The sequence below is a fragment of the Cheilinus undulatus genome, linkage group 8, assembly GCF_018320785.1.
Source record: "Cheilinus undulatus linkage group 8, ASM1832078v1, whole genome shotgun sequence".
NCBI lineage: Eukaryota > Metazoa > Chordata > Actinopteri > Labriformes > Labridae > Cheilinus > Cheilinus undulatus.
Window position 1 is genome coordinate 49546924 of NC_054872.1, and position 24248 is coordinate 49571171.

General features: G+C 39.7%; 1 protein-coding gene across 1 annotated transcript in view; it reads left to right on the forward strand.

Moving 5' to 3' along the window:
• The window catches only part of bmper (BMP binding endothelial regulator), a 62482-nt gene that overhangs the window by 12319 nt on the left and 25915 nt on the right, over positions 1-24248 (forward strand). Inside the window, exon 2 of the mRNA XM_041794040.1 lies at positions 3810-3895. Within this exon, the coding sequence (XP_041649974.1) occupies positions 3810-3895 (86 nt within the window). The remainder of the gene's footprint in view (positions 1-3809; positions 3896-24248) is intronic.

Consider the following 24248-nt stretch of genomic DNA (forward strand, 5'->3'; position numbering starts at 1 on the left):
TCCATCTGCTTTGCAAGGTTAGAAATATATAGGGCTCTGGGAAAAAAATACTCCAGGTTGATGCTGGAAAAATGTCAGATCATATTCACTTTACTACAGCAGCAAAATGTCAGAATGGGGCGTAGCTGAGCTGGGATTCTGTGGAAGGAATTTTGTGTCAGAAAGATTGAAACAAAGCGAAGCAGACAAAGAGTTCATATCAAAAGTAAAATCTAGAACTTGCAAAAATGTGTGTAGTGTTGGGCAGATGTTTGTTGGGAGTCAGGACGTTCCCTGTCAAACAAAGATGTTTGGTAACCCCTAACTTAATTTCTTAGAGCAGTGTTACTCAAACCTGCTCAACCAAAGACCCAAAACTGTTGGAAAATACCTTCACAAGAGCCAAAATCTAAGTGGTAAAAAGTGGCAAAATTGGCTTGAACTAGCAATAAAAAAAAGATAAAGGGAGCAAAAATGGTCAGAGAGTGGCAAAACAGTGGCAAAAAAATGAGAGGAAAGTGACTAAAATGGGCAAAAAGTGGCGAAATAGGACAAAGAAATAGGAAATAAGTGGTATTTAATGGCAAAAGGTAGCTTAAATGGGCAAAAAAATGTGAAAAGGGGCAAAAATGAAATAGAAGTGGCTAAAAGAAGTCGCAAAAATGGGCAAAAAAGAGGAAACAAGTGGTATTTAATGGCAAAAGGTAGCTTAAATGGGCGAAAAGTGGTGAAAAATGTGATTTATTTCTGAGGTCAAAGTTTCCCTTTTTTAAGGTTTTCTGGGGCAATAACATTTCAAATTAAGACATAAAAGAGCCACAAATCATCACCAAAGAGCCACATGTTGAGTAACACTGTCTTAGAATTTATTTTGGACTGAGAAAGATCAGTGGCATGCAGTTTGTTTCAGTGATGCTTTTAAACAAATATCATCACCTGCAGTTGCTTAAATTGCTATCTTGGTGTTAATTAAGGATTTTTTTGATGGTATATCACTCTCCAAAGAAAATGCAAATTGCACTGCCATGTAAGTTGTGACCATTTTATCTCTGGAACAACAGCAAACCAACAAGTCAGCAGATAAAGAGCCAGAGGTTTCAGTACACTGATAAAAGACCGGCCGAATATTGCTCAGAAGGCTCCTAGTCTTCCAATGTGCAGTTACAACATGTGGACAAACATCAGTGTGGAATTTTGCAGCGCTGTAGAAGTTTTTGTTGGTGCGTTGTGCAAAAAAACTGCAGATTTTTAAAGAAATGCAAGCTGGGAAATTATTCCAGATGGAAAAACTGCAACATTGCAAGAACAGAGTTGAAAAATTCTGACTAATGCATGAAAACATGAGCATTCATGACAAAGAAATAAGCAAATCTGACTCATAGCACATGAGAAAGCAGAGGAATGAAGATATTATAGATGCAATAATGTAATTACAGGAATAAATCTACAAATGTCTACACAGATCTGCAAATATGACGACATTTTCCAATCCTCTTCTGCATGTGTGCATCTGTTTATGATCTTACACAGATGTGGAAGTATTTAAAGATCAACTGATCTATTTATGCATTTACAAACAGTTTTGTACCAATAATAGCTCCGTACACAAAGCCACTTCAAGTTTCTTCACTCACACTGGTAAAGAGTTCAATGATCATGACCCCCAGGAAGATCAAAACCAGTTCAAACTAAATTCAGAGCTTCAAACGGTGAGAAAAGTTTGTTCCTCACAGAGATAAGATCACAGGAAGAGGCATAACCAGAAACAGGAAGTAGTTTGACACTTAAACAGAGCATTGGGGTGGGATTTACCTTCACCTCCGCTGACCTCGGTTAAAACCCTCAGTTCATGACAATAACTTCCTACAGGGAAGGAAGTTATCATTTCAGAGGGTCAAAACAAATCTGGCACATGAACAAACAGATGAACATCAGCGTGAGGAGGAGCCGCTGCCTCAGATGGGCTGACATCTGTGAGCCTCTACCCATAAACCCCTCTGTTTGGGGTCGTTTCCTGCACTCGGTTCAGATTACATTTGCTCTCGTGACAAACTGACCCACTCAGGTTTTTAAGAGCGTGGTTTAATGTCTCTGCTCTTACCTGGACACACTGACCTCAGACTGAAGGGAAGACAAACACTCACAATGACCAGGCTGAGGAAGCATCCTAAAATTAGACTGATTTATGACCAGGAGGCAGCGCTCTCAGATTCTAGTGGTTGGACTTATTAGTCAAGTTTGGTGCATGTTCCCATGTTGAGGTTCTCTTTTAGACATAAGAGGAATTCTTACCTCAGATCAACAAAGCACAAAAATGCCCTGCAAAACCACTTTCAGTTGCATCTTATGCAGCCACAAAGTATCTGCATGCTTCAAACTGGCCATGTCATGTTTTCAAATGGGGGGTTTGTGCAGGATTTCCTCTGTTTTCATGACATTAGAGACAACTTTCTATGTCCAACCAGTCGTCTGTAGGGATTTAACTTCAAATTTATAATATTGTCCAGGTTTGATTGATCCTCTATAAAGATGAGACCACACTGAGGATCTGAACTAGCTGTTTTTGATGAATTAAAGGAAAATAGTAATGATTCAGAGAAAGCTTGCATTGATCTAAGCCAGTGTTACTCAACCCTGCCCAACCAAAGAGCCAAACTTTTAGAAATTAACTTTGCAAGAGCATTTAGCTAAGTGGTGAACAGTGGCAACAAAAGGCTGAAGTGGCAATAAAAATAAGTAACAAGGTTGCAAAAATTGCCACAAAATGAATAAAATTGGTGAAAAAGGGCAAAATAGGCATAAAATAGCCAAAATTTTGTGAAAGGAGGCAAAAAGGGTTGAAGAATCAATAAAATGAAGAAAAAGGTGGCAAAAATTGCCAAAAAAAAAAAAAAAACTGGTGAAAAGGAGCGATATAGGCAATAAAATAGCAAAAATTGTGTGAAAGGTGGCAAACAGGGAGTGACAAAAAATAAGTTAAAGGCAGAAAGTGGCAAAAATGGGTGAGACGTGAAAAACAATAAGTTACAGGTATCAAACATGATCAAAAAGCAGCAAAAACAGCAAAAAAAGTGAAAAATGACTAAAATTGGTTAAAAGTGGCATTTAATGGCAAAAGATAGCTTAAATGAGTGAAAAGGTGGCAGAAAATGGCAAAAAGAGAAAATCTGCAAAATGCAAAAAAGCACCAAAAACAGGCAACAAGGATGAAAGTTGTATAAATTGGTGAAAAGTGGCAAAAAAAAGGTTAAAGTGGCAATAAAAATAAGCAAAATGTGGCAAAAATTGCCAAAAAAAAAGATAAAATTGTTGAAAAGAGGTGAAACAGGCATTAAATAGCAAAAATTGTGTGAAAGGTGGCAAAAATGGGGAGAAAAAGGGCAGAAAGTGGCAAAAATGGGGGAGAAGTGACAGAAAAGTTGGTTATGGATGGCAAAATGGTCAAAAAGCAGCAAAAAAGTGGCATTAAATGGCAAAAGGCAGCCTAAATGGGTGAAATGTAGCAGAAAAATGGCATAAAGGGAAAAACAGCAAATAGCAAAAAGCAGAAAAAACAGGCAACAATGAGATAAAATTGGCAAAAATTGGTGAAAAGTGGTCAGGCGTACTTCCATCAGTTATCTGATTGCCCTGCAGTGCTTTGTACTGGGACCTGATGGAGCTATAGCATGACTTAGCTCTGCATGTAAACATTCTGACTATGACTGACGACTTTTAATAGAAAAATATTGATAAGAAAAGCTTTAAATGACAGTTTTGGATCCTCTACTTTCAGCTCAGTGATTATTTAACCGAGCCTTTGGTGTTAACCCTCCTGCTCTCCTTCACAGGTACAGAGGCGAGCTGTGAGAATGAGGGCGAGGTCCTCCACATCCCCAACATCACCGACAACCCATGCATCACCTGCGTGTGTCTGGTGAGTTTCAGAGCGGGACATTTTTCTCATGAACATGTGATTTTTCACCCTGGATAAAATGCTTTACTTTGAGCTTTGTTGTTTGACGTGGAACTGCTGCTGCAGGTTTCCCCATCTCCCGCTAGAATGTAATGATTCTTGAAGCGCTGATAGGGACGTTTGTAAAGCTGATTATTGAGCTGTTTGTGGTGCTTTCTTATCATCAGGTTGTGAAAGATTTGCAACACTGCAGCAAGATTTCAAAATGCCAAATTTCAGCAGGATTGTTGGATTGTGGGTAGATTTTAGCACTTAAAGTTGTGTACAAAACCTTGTGGTTTACAGACATAAAAAACAAATCTATCGCCAGTTGTTAGTAGAATTGATGATTATCCTGCCATACTTACTTCAAGAGAGGGATTTGTGTCACATGAGGGAAAGATGGCAGGGCATTTTGGTGGTTTGTGAGAGAATCCAAATTATCGGATCTTTGAAGTTCATGCTTTTGGCAGGATTTCTGATGTGGCATGACATGTGGATCACTTGATGTGATGTCAAATTGGCTTTTAATCCATTTTAGCCTTTCAGAAAGATAAAAAGATTAGAATTATGGTATAAAATTGGAAACGGTTCTCTTCTTGGAGAATGATTTGTGTCACATGGCAGCTTTCTTGAGACTTTTAATGATTTGTTAGTACAGGAAGCACTTTATAACACAGGTCTTTACAGTTTTCTGAGGATTTACAACAAACAGCGAGTGAAACATGAAGTGGGGATTGTGTGTTTTAACAGACATGCCCGTCGTCATGCTGTCTTGGCTCTGCCCAGCTGTTAAAACTCACATACAAAACGTTAGGGGACGACTCTTTCCTGGAACACGTGCTCTTTGACCCCTGGTGCTCCTCCCACCCCATCAGTGCTGCAGAGCTCTTTGTTTTAGAGGATGAGAGTGTACCAACAAGGCTTTTCCACATCACTGCCTCCACACTGGCTGAAACATGGCGTCACATTCAGCCTGAAGGAATAGGGCAGGTGTGAACTAGCTGAGTGTCTGGGTCTCTTGAATGTTAGTGCAGCTTCCTTGGTGGAAAAGCCCCTGAAACCTCGGTGCAGAGAAAAACACAGGCCTGGACCACTTGCAAAGATGGGCTTTGGTACACTTTGTTTCAGACTTTTTGTCATAAAAACCTCTTTCCACCATGACTCAATCTAACTGCAGAAAGCATTGCTGTTATTTGTAGTTACTGTAGCTAGATAAACGTGTGAAAGAGCACCAGCACTTGAATGCTTGTGTACTGTGTAGAGCAGCGATCATCAAGCACATTTGCACAAGGGCCAGATTTAGTCCCAACAGAAACTCTGGGTGCTGGACTTTTAAATACACGAAAATTAAATAAATATGTTGGTCTGATTGAAATATTATTGTAGAAATATTTGTACTTTCTTTCAAAACACAGGACATTTTTAGGCAGCAGTGAGATTCCCTATCATCTATGATGCAACAGGTCACAAGGAGACAACAGAATTGGCTGGCCCTCCACAATTGTGATCTACCAGTATTAACTTATTTTTGACACTTTTAACCCCTTTTAGCCTCTTTGACCCAGTTTTTACAAGATATTACCCCCTTTTGAACCACATTTCCTCCATGTTTTATCCCCGTTGTGCCACCTTTTTTTTTAATCTTTTTGACACTTTTCTTCTATTTTTGCCACTTTTTAACCCCTTTTCATTACATTTTTCCAACAGTTTTGCAACTTTAAAACCAATTTTTGCCACTTTCAGCCCACCCTTGATACTTTTTTGCATCTTTAACCCATTTTTTTCCATTCTTTAACCTGTTTTAACCACTTTTCCTGCATGTTTTATCCCCTTTGTGCCACTCTTTTATCCATTTTGCCTTTTTTTAACCCCTTTTCAATTCTTGTTTGCACTGTTTTTTGTCATTTGTAACAAGTTTTTGATAATTTTGCCATTTTTTCCTCTTTTACCAATTTTTGCCACATTTTAACTTCTTTTCACAACTTTTTCTGCACATTTTTGTTCCATTTTGCCACTCTCTAACCCCCTTTCACCACTTTATCTGGTCATTTTTGCAGAGCTTAATCCTTTTTAAATATCTACTAATCATGACAGTACATTTCTGTAAAAAAACAGATCAAGTGTTAATTTATTCTAAAACTATTTCAACATTAATTGTTTGTGGGATGGATTTAACAGCTGCAGACATTTAAAGCCAAAGGACACTCTTAAAACCACAACATCTTCTTTTCCTCCTTTTCTGAATTTAATGGTCTTTCGGGGGTGAACAGGAAGCTTTGGGGGGCCTGATATGGCCCCCGGGCCGCCGGTTGATGATCAGTGATGTAGAGCATAGGCAAAAGCAGGCATAAAGAGTTGTGAAAAGGGGTTTTCAGTGATCAAAAATGGATTTAAAGTGGCAAAAATTTGCATAAAAGTTTGCTGATTAGGATTAAAATGTGGCCAAACAAAAAAGTGGAAAGTAGCAAAAATGGATTTGAAGTGCCAGTTTATTTAATTATTTATCCTTTTTAGCAGGGAGAACCCACTCAGACCCGAGGTCTCTTTTCCAGGGGTGCCCTGCAGCATTACAATTAAAGAACAGACAAATATATAATGAACAACTACAAATATATTCAGAGTCACACACTCATTCTTCTAATCCCATGCCCTGCATGATAAATCACATTTCAAAACAGTGGCAATTAGGGCTGAACAATTTTTGGAAAATAATCTAATTGCAATGTTTTCCCCCAATATTGCTTTTGCGATTTGATATGCGATTCTTCCTTAACTTTCTAAAATTCCTAAACAAGGTCTGAACAATTCTTTAACAGTATCTAATTCTGATGATTTAGACTCTTATTGCAAATTGGATACAGATTGTTGCATTGAAGGGTTTTTGTCATTCTTATATTTAATAAGAAAAAAGTACAAAATTGAAGAGGGTAGGGTTTTTTTTTTTTTTTGACTATTCTAAAAAATGCCAACTGAATGATTGCATGATGTCATGCATTACATCTCTGCAGCAGAAAAAAGTTTAAAACTGGTATTTTGACTCAAATTCCTGGTCAAAAAAATATTGCACCTTTTGCAATTTGAAAATTGCAGAAGGCATATCGTGATTTGATCTAGTTTTCGATTAATCGTCCAGCCCTAGTGGCAATCACTTTCTCTAAGTAGTTCAGACACAAGTTCTTTAAAAACACTGCATGATACCAGAGAAGACATTAGACATTAAGTGCAGCAAGACTAAAAGCAGTCTTACTCCATTCAATTCTAAACCTTGTCTTTAAAGTGATCCAGTTCTGTTATCTGGTTGAACATGTTGGGTTGTTTATAGACAGGGCAAAAAAAGGTTGTGAAATAGTATTAAAATGTGGCAAAAATGGGCTACCAGAGGAGAATATATAGCAGAAAGCGGCAAAAATGGGTTCATTCAGAGCAAAAAGGCAGAAAGTGGCAAAATGGATCAAAAATGGCAAATTTCTGTGAAAGTGTGCAAAGATGATGAAAAGTGCCACAAAGATGAGCACTAATGAAATTGATCCAACATGCATCCCACTGATACTATCAATAAATCACAGCTGGGGGGCGGGCCTTCCTCCGGGTTTATCAGGGGCTCAGCTGATTCTGATCACAGGCCTGTACAGACGTCTAAACCAGTGAGAACACAAACTGATAAATCTGCAACTATTCAATAAATTGGTCCATGATTTAGACCAAAGCAATCCAACCATAGGTGAGAAATGCCCTAAATTATTTACTATACACTTGAAAGCATCATTTTTAGAATTCCAAAGAAAGTTCTTGTTTGTTGTTTGTTGTTTTGCATCAGAGTAAGAGAAACCTCAAAAACATCCTGTCTTTAATTAAAAGACATTCAGGCTCTGCAGAAATAGATCCTCTCGAGGTCAGAAGGAACACTTGATACTTGGTTATTTTGTGCTTTGTTGTAGAAGGTTTCATAAGCTCGTGACTATCTTCAACATTCTGAGACACTTTGACACAAAACTGCACTCCTGAAGCATCCAGAAGGACTGATCAGTCTGGAATCAGTCCAGCCTGGGTTTCAGTGAACTTTCCTCCTAACGATGAAGCAGATGAAGAAGAGTCACAGCACAAGGTCATTACTGAGCCTCCTCTCTGGCTTTGATTTCATTCTAATGAAACTCTGAGACCTTACGCACGTCTAGGTTATATATATCATTGTTCATGGTAAATATGACTTTGAGCTGGTAAACCCTGGCTCCTGATTGGCTGCTGTGAGGCTCCCCTCGTCCTGCAGCCTGACTGTCCTCTGTGTTATCAGGCAGACATCAGCCAAAGCCGTGCTGAATGCTATCAGTCATCAGCAGCCAATGGTCGGCCTTTCATCTCTGCTTTAACCCCCGACACACACACACACACACACACACACACACACGTACTCTTTATAACACACACACACACATATGAGCAACAGTCTGCACACACACTCATGAACTCACATTTATTCAGGAGTCAAGCTTAACTGAGTTTAACTCTTATATATCTGCTTCAACCCTGCATGGGTTTAATTTTAGATATCTGATTCATGCTTGACTGTTCATTCTCTGCACCTGCATTTTGTTTTATTTAACTTACATTTAAAAAATGATGGGCCTTATTGATCAGCGGCTACAAAACAAACACAAAAATTCAGAATTGAAATTCTACATTAATTTATGAAGGTTTTTCCCTCACAGTAAAGATCCCAGATATTGACCACTAGATGTTGAAAATATAACTTCTCGTTCTTTTGACTGCATGTGTTTTGCATCATAATAAGCAGCTATACTTGGGATTTAACCATAACTAAACTTAGCACAAAAAGTAAGGAAACTTGTGTTTGGTAGGTTATTTCTTTGTTGTAATGATGCTTCTTGGCAATAAATCTTATACTGCTGGAAAGCCTGTTTGTACCCTTTTGAATGATGCCACATTTGTAAGGAACATGCATTTGTGGGATGAGCAGCAGAGCTGAGAATGTGGGTTGTGCCCATGAAAAATTTTCCAAATCTTCTCTGCCAGTGCCAAACAGCTTATTTTGCTGTTGCTAATGACTCTTGTTTTGAGCTTCTGGTACAGCCAGGTGCTGCCAGTCAGGTGCCTCACCCACATTGAACTCAGCCAGGAAAGAGGTGAAAACCTTTCTAACAGTCCAAATCCAGATTTCAGTCATGTAGATCTCAGTGTTTTCACATGTTTAAAGCAACCATATTCCAACGTATCTTGAGTATTAAAGGTCACGTATTACGCAAAAATCACTTCTTCAGACTTTTATAACAGAAATTTGTCCCCCTGGCCTGTCCACAATCCCATCAAGTACCAGAAAAATCCATTCCCTCCTCCCCTCTCTTTCTCCACATTTCAGAAAATGTGTGCTGAAACAAGCCGTTCTCAGATTTTATCCCTAGTGACCTCACATGGGGAGTTAGCCCCGCCCCCAGGTTTGGTTGGTCCTCCCCACTTGGTGGAAAGTTCCGCCCTCCTCTCCAGCTGAGATGCTGGATAGCTCAGTGGGTTACCCTGCTGACTGTGGTCTGGAAGTTTCATGGTTCAATTCCCCATCAGATTCTAAACTTTGGATAAAAGTGTCTGTAACATCAGGAGAGCCACATCCATTTCCTGAGAGGGGCGGTGTCAGACAGCTCATTAACATTTAAAGCCACAGAAACAGCTAAAGTGTTTCTTCAGCAACAAACTTCACAGGCATCTTTTGGGGACCTCTGAGAACGATATAAACTTGTCTTAAAAGGGTAAAATATGTCCCCTTTAAGACATAAACTTTGGATTTCACTTTACAGGGTCTTTAAAGTTTGACTCCAGCAGAAATGCATCTGTTTTTACTCCAACTCCGGCTGTGGCTGGTGATAAATAAACCTCAAATAGTACATTTTACCATTTTTGAGTAAAATATTTTCAACTCTGGAAAAATACTTCCTGGATTTCCTTGTGTAGTCTCTGGATAAAAATAAATCAAAATCTTGCAAAAATCTGCAAAAAGATGCATGCTTTGGATAAAATTACTGTATGTCAGACGTTGCATGTCACCTTGTTTGCATCACTTTTTGAATCATAGAGCCACACTTTCACCGCATTAGCCTGTTTTTGTGAGTGTCAGTGTTGACTTCCTCGACTTCTCTCTTCTTGTTGGCTTTGCTGACTGCCTCTTGTGTTTTTCAAGGCATGAAAGTAAGGCGCTGATAAGGGAATCATTCAAATCAATTCGGTCCCCATCCCTAGTCTTCAGTCAGTCATAGAGAGGTATATGGGGGAGTAATTTCTCTGATTATTTTGATGATGGACCACAAAGACGGTAAGGCAGACCATCAACAAAATTTCCACTACGAGCTCTGAATATCTTAGAAATGTTCCTTTCCAAAAACCACACAAATTCACTAAAATTTCCAAGATATTACCTAAAATTTCTACAAAAATTTTTAGACATATTTTTAAGGTATCCCATAAGAAGAACCACAAAATTTCTTAAAATGTTTGCCAAAAGTTTCAGTTAAAATGTTATCCTAAAGCAGGGATGTCAAACTTAATCACAGCAGGGGCCAAATTCTGAATTTGGGTCCAACTTGAGGGCCGAAAGAGGCCAACATTTAACCATAAACTGTCAACCTCATTTCACCAGCAATGAATTATGGGGGAAAAAACCCTAGCACTGATGATAAATGATTCTGCGATTTAAAAAAGTAAAAATGGAAAGTTTAAAGGCTCAAAATCTGAGATAAAAGTTCAAACTTATTAGCTCAAAAGGCATTTAAAGTCAAAATTATGTTTTTGAAGTCAAATATATAAGAAAGAAAGTTTAAATCATGGTTTTTAGGGGTCAAAATATGAGATAAAGTTTGAAATCATGAGTTTTAAAGGTCAAGATATGAGATAAATTTCAAAATCATTGGTTAAAAGTGTTAAGGTCTGAGAAAAAAAAAAAAAATTTGAGTTAAATGGTAAAAATATTACTCAAAATTAAAAATTTAGGATCCAAAAGGACAAATTAAGAGATAAAAGTTAAAGTAAGGAGCTCAAAAGGTCAAAACACGAGAAACAAAAGTTGTAAGTTAAAAGGTCAAAATTTTACTCAAAATTTAAAACATTTCGGGAAAAAAAGGTAAAAAAAAAAAAAAATAAGATAAAGTGTAAAAAATGTGAATTGAAAATGTCAAAATATGAAATAAAAAGTCAAAACCAGAACTTTGCCTGATAACTGTGATGCAAAATCAAGAATATAAAACAAATACAAAAACTTATTTTCCCACATTCCTGACTATTTATCTAATTATTTTAACTTTTTTCTAATTTTATGACAGAACAAGGATATTTTAAATCATCAGGGTTAGGTTTACATTTTTAAACTGGGGGAAATCTGCATATCAGTGGGACAGTTATTATATAAGTATGATATTATCTGGTGGGCCAGGTACAACTGTACTACGGGCCGGATTTGGCCCCCAGGCCTTGAGTTTGACACCCCTGTAAAAGCCTTAACATTACAATTGTGATCTCCCCCCAAAATCCCATGTGGATTTATATCAGTGGCTTTTAAAAAGCAGCCTAAAACTTCATTAATAATGCAAAAATGACATATAATTTAAGCCATATATATATGTTGTTTTGACTTTTTGGACTTACTTTTTGATGCATTTTTTCTCCTACTCTCTTCTGCAGCTGATTTTCAAACAGCGAAATTTGAGGTTTGTATGATCCTAATTACCCCGCTAAACAGCTTCCTTGTGCAGAAAGGGGATTCTTGATTCCTAATGACCTAACATGAGGCCTAAAATGAGAGTAAACCGGTCCAGGCCTGGAGCCAAAATTATGCATTTTTCCCTATCTATACTTCCATTTCCTTCATTCCTAAAAAGAGGCTCTTTCTGTGCTGCCGTCCGGTCTTTAGGGGGTTGGGGAGCCATCAGGGCTCCAGTGTCACTCATACGCAGAGGGGTCTGGGGGGGCTTTGGCTCTCCAGTTGGTCCAGAGTACCTGCTAATGGCTCTGTGGGCTCATGGATACACACAGACACATACAGAAGAGCCATTGTGCGGCTCGGGGTGAGGCCAGGCGCTGTAATGGGGCCAGGAGTGGATGTGGCTGACAGACTGACTGACAGGCCGGTCGCCATGACGATCAGTTATCTCGGAGGGAGTCGGTCTCATCTCCGTCACGCTCTTCATCAACCCGGTCTATCTGTCTGTTCATCTCCGTGTCTTTTTCCACTCTCTCATCGCCTCTTCCTCCCAGCAGTCACCCTCAGATTGGCTCGTTTTTTTCTTCCTCCGTCTCTTATTCTGGATTTTATTTTCAGTGCCTTAAAAACCTCGTACTTTAAACACTGGCTGTAATTTTGCAGGATATTTTTATTCTCTTGCCTTTACTTTAGCCAGCCGGACTCTATTAAAACTCATAAAAACATTATTAATTTGAAAGTAGCCCCAAAGATTTTGTTGCCTTGCTCTTGAAGAGGTGACGAAGACTGCTCTCTTCTTCTGTGGAGCATGCCGGCCTTGTATCAGACCAGGCCTGCCATTTCTTTACAAGCAGCAGCTCACAAAGGGGAGGCCAGGAGTCAGATGTCCCAGCAGCCCGTTGATCGATCAAACAAACATTCCTGTTGCACCACAGAGAAGTTTTACACTCAGTAGCTGAGATCGATGTGAGGTTGTTTCCTGTCAGTCTCAACTCAAACAGAAGCTGATCGATACAGGAGGGGAGAGGTTTACCTGATAAACACCTGATAGTGCTGAGCCAACACCAGCTCCACTCTGCTCTGCTATCTGAATGGCAAACATTAAACAGCTTTACAACACAAGCACACTCCAGACACAGGTTAAGGCAGCGGTGGACTCAGGACGCTTGAAGGGCAGGGGGGGAAATAATAAAAACACACTTACTGTAAGTGGGAGCACAAAAAGATTATTAAGGGTAGGCCAGCTGCACCTCTGTGATAAAATAGATGAGGGGTTATGAACTGTTTAAGTATTTTACAAAGAGGATCCCATTTAAAGTGACAACTGCAAATCCAGTTTCTGATTTCCTTCCTCTTTTCTTGGGTTTCAGTCTCAAACTGCATCCATTCACCAATGTCAGGATGCAGATGCATTTGAAGGCATGCAGTTGGTGTTGTACATGCACAGTAACGGGAATGGTTAAAGGTGTTTAAAACATCCATCCATCCACCCATCCATCTATCCATGCATCCATCCATCCATCCATCCATGCAACTATCCATCCATCCATCCATCCATCCATCCATCCATCCATTCATCCATGCAATTATCCATCCATCCATCCATCCATGCAACTATCCATCCATCCATCCATCCATCCATCCATCCATGCAACTATCCATCCATCCATCAATCCATCCATCCATGCAACTATCCATCCATCCATCCATCCATGCAACTATCCATCCATCCATCAATCCATCCATCCATGCAACTATCCATCCATCCATCCATCCATGCAACTATCCATCCATCCATCCATCCATCCATGCAACTATCCATCCATCCATCCATCCATTCATCCATCCATTTATCCATCCATCCATCCATAAACAACATGGGGAAAACATGATGAAACTGGCTTCCCTTCAGACCATAAGTAGGGGGTGGAGCCATTTTGTCCATCTTTATATACAGCCATGGGGTAAAAGTGTTAACTCATTGAAACAGTGTAGGAAATCTGGGTGGTTCCCTTCACCGTCTCTCTCCACCATTCTCCTTCTTAAGCTACTGTGGCTCCTGCTCTCCGGCAGGGGGTCACGACCTGTTTGTTTAGGAGGAAGGGTGAAAGGTGAGAGGTCACAGTGGAAGAGGAGCGTTAAGGTTTTTTGGGGGGGTCGGAGGAATAGGAGGGTGGTGACGTCCAAGGGCTTAAGTGCTTTAAAGTTAAGAGCCTCTCTCCTGTGCTGACAGACCCTGACTGATCTCTTTATCCTTCACTGCGATGGAGGGAGAGAGAATGAAGGAGGAGAAATATGAAAGAAAAGATGGAAAAACAAAGACAGAGTGTCAGGTAAAGCACAGGTGATGCTGGAAATAGCATCACTTGTTGGCAGGTGATGGTGGGGGAAAAGGAAGAGAAGTTTATAGACACAGAATGAGTTAGTGATGGATGGTGAGAGAAAAGAGTTTTAAAAAGAGAACAAAGGAAATTGTTGATGATCATACTGTCATCTCCTAGAGGCAAATTAGCTTATCGTTCATTCTAATCCAGTTTCTTACTATTTTATTAGATTTTCAGATTAGAGTTAGTAGTATGCATCCACATATGAGGACATTACACTTTGGCTTTCCTACATTATAGCAATCATTTTTGGTATTAGAATTGATGTAATAATTGCCCAAAATGTCCATTCAAGTTTAAGGTATTTCCTTGAAATGCTGGGATAATTTGCTGTTTGGATATTTTAGGGAATTTGCTTGGAAGTTATCAAAGTATTTTTATTGAAATTAAGAGAATATGTTTGTATATTTTGGAGAGTTTCATGGCTTTAAGTGTATTTTAATTTTTTTAACGCTTTGGAATATGGGGAAATTATTACCAAATTTTTGGGAAGTTGGATTGGGAATTTGGGCTTCAGGATTGTCCTTTGAATTTTTCAGCATTTTTCTTAGAAAATTTTAGGGGGTTGGGGTACTTCTATCATTTTCATGGAATTTTGGAAAATGTTTCTTGAAAATTTCTAGAATTTGCCAAGAAACTTAAGGGGGAATTTTCTTTAATATTTGGGGAATTTGCTTGAAATTTTCAGGAATTGCATTGGATTTTTAGGGAAATCTTTATTGGAATTTTCAGGCTTTATGAGGAATTTTCACTGAAAGATTTTAGTACTAGCTAAAGAAATATTTTGGTAAAATATGTTTAAGAATTGGCAGGGCCCCAGGGGTGGATGAGATCCGCCCTGAGTTCCTCAAGGCTCTAGATGTTGTAGGGCTGTCTTGGTTGACATGCCTTTGCAACATCGCATGGACATCAGGGACAGTGCCCCTGGACTGGCAGACTGGGGTGGTGGTTCCCCTCTTTAAGAAGGGGGACCGCAGGGTGTGTTCCAATTATAGGGGGATCACACTTCTCAGCCTCCCCGGTAAGGTCTATGTGGGGGTCCTAGAGAGGAGGGTCCGTCAGATAGTTGATCCTCAGACTCAGGAGGAGCAATGTGGTTTTCATCCTGGTCGTGGAACAGTGGACCAGCTCTACACTCTCGGTAGGGTCCTGGAGGGTGCATGGGAGTATGCCCAACCAGTCTACATGTGTTTTGTGGACCTGGAGAAGGCATTCGACCGTGTCCCACGAGGAATCCTGTGGAGGGTGCTCTGGGAGTATGGGGTACTGGACCGCCTGATAAGGGCTGTTCGGTCTCTGTACGACTGGTGTCAGAGCTTGGTCCGCATTGCCAGAAGTAAGGTGGTCTTGTTTCCGGTGCAGGTAACAAGACATAACAACATCATAACTTTCATGGACAGAATTTCGAGGCGCAGCCGGGGCGTTGAGGGCATCCGGTTTGGCGGCCTCAAGATTAAGTCTCTGCTTTTTGTGGGTGATGTGGTTCTGTTGGCTTCATCAGGCCGTGACCTCCAGCTCTCACTGGAACGGTTTGCAACCGAGTGTGAAGCGGCTGGGATGAGAATCAGCACCTCCAAATCTGAGGCCATGGTCCTCAGTCGGAAAAGGGTGGAATGCCCTCTCCAGGTTGGGAATGAGATCCTGCCCCAAGTGGAGGAGTTCAAGTATCTCGGGGTCTTGTTCACGAGTGAGGTAAGAATGGAGCAAGAGATCGACAGGCGGATCGGTGCGGCGTCGGCAGTGATGCGGTCTCTGCATCAGTCTGTCGTAGTGAAGAAAGAGCTGAGTCGAAAGGAGATTTACCAGTCGATCTACGTTCCTACCCGAGAACGAGATCACGGATACAGACAGCTGAAATGAGTTTCCTCCGCAGGGTGTCGGGCTCTCCCTTAGAGACAGGGTGAGAAGCTCGGCCATCCGGGAGAGACTCGGGGTAGAGCTGCTGTTCCTCCACATTGAGAGGAGCCAGATGAGTTGGCTCGGGCACCTGGTCCGGATGCCTCCTGGACGCCTCCCTGGTGAGGTGTTCTGGGCAGGTCCCACTGGGAGGAGGCCCCGGGGAAGACCCAGGACACAGTGGAGAAACTTTGTCGCTCGGCTGACCTGGGAATGCCTTGGGATCCCCGGGAAGAGCTGGACGAAGTGGCTGGGGAGAGGGAAGTCTGGGCTTCCCTGCTTAGGCTGCTGCCCCTGCAACCCGATCTCGGATAAGCGAAGGAAGATGGATGGATGGATGGTTTCTTGAAAATTTCTAGAATTTGCCCAGAAATTTAAGGGGGAATTTTCTTCAATATTTGGGGAATTTGCTTGAAATTTTCTGGAATTTGCATTGGATTTTTTGGGGAAATCTTTATTGGAATTTTCAGGCTTTATGAGGAATTTTCACTGAAAGATTTGAGTACTATCTAAAGAAATATTTGGGTAATTTAAAAATATGTTCAAGAATTTTTGAAGACATTTTTTTTAATTATGGAATTTCTGGGGGTTTTGGGAAGGAACATTTCTAAGAAATAAAAAAGATGCTACATTTGTTGCTTGGCTAGCTGGTCAAGGGGGCCCCTGTGTAATATTCTTTCTGGGGGCCCTAAATCCATAGCTAAGCACCTGCTGCAGAGCATGGACTCCTGCTCTAACTGAGCTAAACCAGCGCAAATATTTTTAAACCAAGCTTCCAGCTCACTATACTGTTGGCATTGTGCTCGATGGAAAATGAATATAATCTCTGCCAGAAGCTCAGTATTGTATTTTCTTCACTGTGAACATAAAGATTTAACAAGGTCCTCTCTCCTGGAAACATTCTCTCTATTTCTGGTTTATGAACATCATTTAATCTGACTGCAGTCACATGATCCTCATTTTTAGCTGAGCTTTACTGACATGATGTTTCTATAGTTTCCTGACACTAAAGGTTTATTTTTTACTCTAAAGAAGAAAATGATGATCCAGACCTTTGTCACTGCTGCTGTTTGGTGCAGCTGAACACTAAGAGGACTAGAAATCCTTCCATAGTAGAAGCAGTGTATTTGACTCTAACCCTCACCAATCAGATTAGTGATTATTCAATTTAAGATACCGCTGATTAAATCTGATTGAGACTTTTTTGTCTCATGCCAAAACCTCGTGCATGTCTCTGTGATGCTCAAGGACTCAAATTTGACTTCAGTGAAACTTCCTGTGTCCTCCTTAAACTTATCAAACTTATTGTGTAGCATCTCCACTTCTTTTAACAACACTCTGTAAACGTCTGGGAAGTGAGGAGACCAGCTGCTGGAGTCTTGGGAGAGGGATGTTGTCCCATTCTTGTCAGATGGATTCTAGATGCAGTCCTGGGTCTTCTTTGCTGGATTTTTCATTCTATGATGCTCCAACTGTTTTCTGTCCTGTGAAGCCATGCTGTTGTGATGGATGTGGTGTGTGGTTTAGCATCGTCTTATTGGCTTTTCCAGCCTTTTGTTCCCCTGTCCCTACTTTTTTGAGTTGTGATTCTGAACACAAACAACACCTGATATGGTGTTTATGTACTACTGTGAATAAAATATGGGTTTGTGATATTTGCACATCTTAGCATTCTGATTTTATTGACATATTACACAGCATCTCAACTTTTTTGAAATTGCAGGATGGAAACGTTTGAATAAATGAATGTAAACATTTCTGGGGTTACTAGGTCATGTTAGAGTGACTGGTCGTGGTCATAAATGTATTCAGTGTAAACCGAGTTCAGTGGAATCCTCGTATCTCCATTCAAACACACTTTCTTTTTCCCTAACACACACTCACATACACACACACACACACACACACACTTTTCCAAACATACCAACCAGCTTTATATCACTCTACATGTGTGTATGTGAGTGTGGGTGCATGTTTGTGTGTTGGGTCGTCACCCACGGCGACAGACAGCCGTCCGGTGGACCAGCCTTGGTATGTCGAGTGTTTATAAGGCGTGGTGACCCGGTGTGACCTTAGACCTCCAGACAAGACGGGTGAGAGTGAGTGGGGAGGGGGGGGTCACATGTACGACTTTGTGCTAATGAATAACAGGAGAGAGAGAGCAAGAGAGCGAGAGAGGACATGACCTTGGTGGCTGAATCGTCGGTGTTTTAGGGTTTAATACAAATCACATGAAGTTCACATCACAGTGAACACTTCGTGAACACTTCTACCTTTGTGTCTGATGTATTTTATGTCTCTTTTCTTATGCATTTGCATTTATTTGCGATAGGCTAAACAATTTCTCAAAGAGATTGGGATCTAGGTTTTTGGATCTAAATGTTCTAAAGGTTTTAACTTGATGTTATTCCCTGTTTTAATTGTTGTAATTTAAAAATTAGCATCATGTTTATTATGTTTGCATTGTTTTTTGTCGTTGCTTCGAGGTAATGTAGTTGCAACTTACTCTCACTCCCAAACATGGCTGCTTGTCAGTGAAACTTGCTTCCAAATGAACTGGGAACCACTCTTGTCATTCTTAATGTGTGCAGACGAGCCAGTCATAATGAAATGTGAAAAATGTAAGTGTCATATTTTGAACTGACAAGCTTTTGACAGCAGCTTGCCGGCTATTTTTGCTTCAATGTTGACACAATCCAGAGCACATTTCAAGCATAGATACAATTATCAGTGCACAGTTTCTACTTTGTAAAACAAACTAACAAGCCCTCTGAGGGAAAGAAAATTAAGAATACAGACACTCCTGATGCCTTGTTATCACCCACTGGGCTGCAGAGGAAAATACAAACAGGCTGAAGTGGCAAAAACAGCTTGCTGCTGCATCACTTGTGAGCTGTAATGACCGTAAAAATCATTGTAATAGAGCCAATGTTGTCACTGAGGCTTGCTTGTGTTGCGTGCTGTCAGAACCTGGGGCTTTTAAATATTTGGGCCCCAGGAAAGACCAATGTAAGACCCTTTTTTCTGCCAACAAAAAATGAAGGGAACCAGATATTTAGAAGCATCTCTGTTCGGGTAACAAACCCAGAGATCTAAGTGCCAAAACAGTAAGAGTCGTCAGCTCTTTATTGAGCATCATGACTCAGACTTTGCACATCATAACATTTCTGTGGGTCAGGTGGAACCTAAAAGATTCTTATACTCTATACTTTGTAACTTAGTGTGCATGGTGTGCCATGTGCTGCTTTCCTCTTTACTGCTGTAATTCTGCAGATTTCCACATTTTGGGATCAATGAAGGATTATCTTCTTCTTCTTAGTGCAACACACATTATTTGATCACTGATAAAGTTTCTGACTTCATTGCATGCAATTTCACCAGTCAGAAATCCACCAAATTAATGTTACAGTATGGATTAAGGGATCTACTTAAATGTATTTTGCTCTAAATGAAGACATTTTGGGCTTTTTTAGGGGCTTGAATGTCACTTTTGGGGCCCAAAATTCACCCTAGACTTTAAAGCAGTGGTCATCAACTGGAGGCCCGGGGGCCACATCTGGCCCCTCATGGCTTCCCATCTGGCCCCCAGAGAATTGATAAATTCAGAAAAATTAAAAAGGGAAGGGAAGGGAAGTAAAAGTTTTCATCAATAATGATCTGATAAATACATGTTTACACATAAATTATATTATCTAATATAATATATATAAAATATATAAAAATATATTATATTAGAACATTGTTGCCTGGCGACCAGAGCAGTTAGCCGCAAGAAAAATGCAATCTGAAGTTATATCTTGATTTGTAGTGTTTTTCACTATTTAGTTGACAACATTTGTTGAAACCTGTGAAAACAAAGAAGACGGATGATCCAGGACACCTTTGAAAGAAAGAACGGGAAATTTCCAACCAAAAAGGTGAAAAAGAAGACCTCAGTCTCAACTACAACTCTTGGCTAGCTTAAAAGCTAACAATATGAATAAATAGATTAATAATAAATGATAATAAATAAATAAGTAAAAATAAAATAATAATAAATAAAAATTAAGAATAAATAATAAATGAATAATAATGGAATGGAACTGCAAAAACAGTTTCATTGTACGTTGTACAATGACAATAAAAAATTATTCTGATTCTGTTAATAATGGCTTACAGGTGGATTGCCAAAAAAATTGGATGAAACATAAAGTAATTCCTGATAAAACTGTTTCAGTCTCAGTTATTTTTGAAGTTGTTTCAATCTCTGTAGGGAGTTTGATTAAAAATATACATATAAAATCCAAATTTAAAAAAAAAAACCCAAATTCAGCAACTTTTTTTTCTCTAGAAATTTATCTCTACACTTATTTTGTCATGTTCTGGGGGCTGGATGGGAAGATATGGGGGGCCTGATGTGGCCTCCAGTTGATAATTTCTGATCAACACAGAAGATCTGTTTCCTTCAAGTGGCCAAACATGACAGCATATTAGGATCAAACTCAGTGATAGTCATCATGAGGGCCTCAGAAATATGTAGCTGAAATATCTCAATCGCCCCCTGGTGGCTGGCTGCAGTATAGGTGATAGGGACTGATCTCACTGTAAATGGCTTGATGTTCCATTCATTTTTGAAGGAAAAGAACAATATTCTTTACAAGTATATGTTAATTACACCAAAATATTGTTTTTATTTTAGTTTTGTTGTTTGGCCTCCACAGCATCTGTAAAGAAAAAGCCGGCCCTTGTGTGAATGGAGTTGATGACCTTCTATTTTGATGCTTTTTAATGCACTCTTGAAAGTCCCTTATTTGTGCTTTAAAAACATGCCTTTATCAATAAAAGTAACCCCTGTATAACTCAAAATGTGTGCTCATCTATGATGTCTTTATCCTGAAGCCCCTTGGAGCTTCAGGCCTCAGTTAGGACCTACATTTGCCTGGGAGAACTGCCTATGGTTAGGACACATCACAAAACAATTTTATTCCAAGGGGATACTATACTTTGTACTATTGTTTTGTATTCTAATGCATCACTGCATATCTGTTATTCATATGGTATTTAGTCTTATTGTGTTAAATTCTTTATCACATCTTGTTCTGTTGTACTGCATTTGTTAATGAATCTGGCTCTGTTCTCTGGCATGCTTATTAGAATTCATCAGCCTCATTCTGTTGTGTTATTTTAGAAAAATCCCCCTTTATTGGTGTTGATTCTTGTTTATGAGGGAGATCCCGTATTTGATGATGCAGTGGCGTCATGTGAAAACTTTCATGGAAAAAACCTGAAGATTGCCTATAAATAGAAAGTCCTCTTTTCAGTATGAGCCTCCACACCTTAACCAGATCATCTTTCCAAGAATATCGACTCTGGCTTTTGTTCATGTCCTAATTTTTCCTAGAATTGGTCCTTTATCTCCCTTCTCTCCCCTCTTTGTCTCCACCTCTCCTCCTCCTCTGTCATGACATCATCTGCCCTCAGTGTGGTTGGGGTTTCGCTGCTGCTGCTATATTAAACCACGCTGGTTTATTTTCGCCCTTCTTTGATCCGTCCTCGTTAGAGCCGCTGCCGCAGTGCCACAGGGCAGCAGGACCTGCCAGCCTTCACTTTATAAACCCTCACAGTGTGTAAAATAAAACACACACACACAAATCTACGGCGTGCGGATACAATCAGCAGTAAAAGCTGGGTGTGAAAGTGGAGTGGATTAAACAGTGGGTCCAGTCTTGCCGTGCAGTTTGTGGTGATGTTGGACACACTGTGCAGGTTTGTGGAGGTGGCTGCAGGACTGTTGAGCTGGTGTGAAAATTCACAGCTAAACTGTGAAGTTTGAGTCACTTTAGAGTCAGAACACTAAAACAGTGGGCTTCAAACTGAGATGTTGATGATAGCAGAGCTCAGAGGGGAGAAATCAGATGGAAACAGATGCTGGGAAAACATTTCAGGTCCTATTTTGGGATTTTTGTCTCTGCTGATGGCCTGACTCTCAGGGAAACAAACATTAAAAAACAGCTAACAGATACTATCTTAACACTGAGGCTGTCTGGATCAAGTATCATTAGTTCTATCCTGTGCTTTAGATTCAATACATGGAAAATCCACCATTGTATTGTTTCAGTATTTCTATAGGGATGCACTTAACTATGATTTGCTTGATTTGAAGACCGATCAGGGGATTTTTGAGCTGTTTCCACCTTGTTGCGTTGGTCAAGGTTCCTCTGTGCTGACTTTTTAGATCTATTTTGATGCATTGTTGTTCTTTCTTGGTGTAAATTTTAGCCCTATAGCTCACAATATCTTTAAGCCCCTTGGAGCACGAGACCCCAGGGAATTGGCTACCTTTGCTTGCTGCTAAAACCACCTATTTTAAGTTTTATACTTGTCATTTAATTTCATTTGGATGGATTTAAGAAATCAGATGTTTCAGTCAGCTGATTTAGTCTGTAATTTATCAGCTGTCTAATAGGATGCAATGGCATTATTTCTTTGGATTCTGGGCACCTTTCTTGTCTTTTTTTTGTATCGCTAAGACATGTTTTCATGCCCCCTTCCTTGCAATAGCAGAGGCAGAGGCTGTTTGTTTGGCAGTTGTTTTCAGGGAGTCCATCAGTCTGCAACTAAACATTTTTTTTTTTTTTAGCTTTTTTGCCTTTATGCAGGGACATGGCACAGGGGGGGAAAGGGGGTGTTGATTACCAGGGCCCTGAGAAGGGAGGGGCCCTGGAGAAGCCTGGAATAAAAAGTGTGTTTTTATTTTTCTTCTCAGTAATTATCATCAATATTGAATCAAAGCCACTGAATGAATTGGTCAACAGACTGAAACTTCGAATAAAATAGAGTAAAATAAACTTTTGGGAGGCCCTGCTCCTCCCCTCATTAAAATCCAAATGGTTTAGTCCAGGGGTCATCAAGTACCTTTGCACAAAGGCCAGATTTAGTCTCAACAGAAACTCTGGGGCCAGGACTTTCAAATACACAAAAATTAAATAAATATTTTGGTCTGGTTAACATATTATTGTAGTACTATTTGTATTTTCTTTCAAAACACCGGATGTTTTCAGGCATTACCAGTGAGATCTATCCCCATTATCTATCATGCAGCAGATATAAGGAGACAGGCCTGACAATGGAACTGGCTGGACCCCTGAAAATCCCAGAGAATAGGCCCTTCACAATTGTGATTTAACACGAGTATTAACTAATTTTAACCCCCTTTTTGCCTCTTTGACCCAATTTTTGCTATTCTTTAACCCCTTTCAACCACTTTTCCTGCATGTTTTATCCCCTTTATGCCACTCTTATCAATTTTTGCCACATTTATTCAATTTCTGCCTCTTTATAGCCTCTTTTCATTACATTTTTTCAACTTTTTTCCAAATTTTGCCACTTTTCACCCATTTTTTGCTACTCTTTAACCCCCTTTTGTGAATTTCCTGCCGATTATTTACCTTGTGTGCCACTCTTGAACACCTTTTCACTAATTTGCCTGGCTATTTATGATGTATTTTTGCCACTTTAACCCATTTTTAATACATCTTGCCCCTTTTTGCTTCCTTAACCAAATTTTTGCCATTCTTTAACTCCTTTAAACCATTTTCTCGCACGTTTTATCCTCTTAGTGTAACTCTTTAATCCATCTTTGCTATTTTTCTTCCATTTTTGCCTATTCTTAACCCATTTTTATTACTTTTTGAACTATTTTTGTCATTTGCAACCAATTTATGATACTTTTTAACCCCTTTTCCCTCTTTAATCAATTTTTGCAACATTTTAACCTCTTTTCACCACTTTATCTGGTCATTTTTGCAGCACCTTAACCCTTAAGTATCTACTAATTATGACAGTAAATTTCTGTAAAAACAGATCAAATGTTAAGTCATTCTCAAACTGTTTCAATATTCATTGTTTGTGGGATGGATTTAACAGCTGCAGACATGGAAAGCCAAAAGGATACCCTTAAAATCATAACATCATCTTGTCCTCCTTTTCTGAATTCAGTTATGTTTCGGGGGCCGGACAGAAAGCTTTGGAGGGCCTGATATGGCTGCCAGTTGATGATCAGTCGTTTAGTCCAACCCTAGCGAGCCTGGAGGAGAAGAAAGAAGGGATAGAGAGCAAGATGAGGATGATGGAGGAGATGAGAGTAGGGAAAATTGATGAGGATATGCATAAGCATTTTCCTAATGTGGGGGTTAGAAAGCTAAAATGGTATATTGTGCCATACTTCAGGAATAGGCTAATAAACACAAAATATAATGTGAGGGAAACAGTACAAATAATTTTAATCCTTTATCAGACAAATATTGCTCATTAATATATGGAAAATTATAGTTGAAAAATACATTAAAATGCATGAATATTCATAAAATCATGC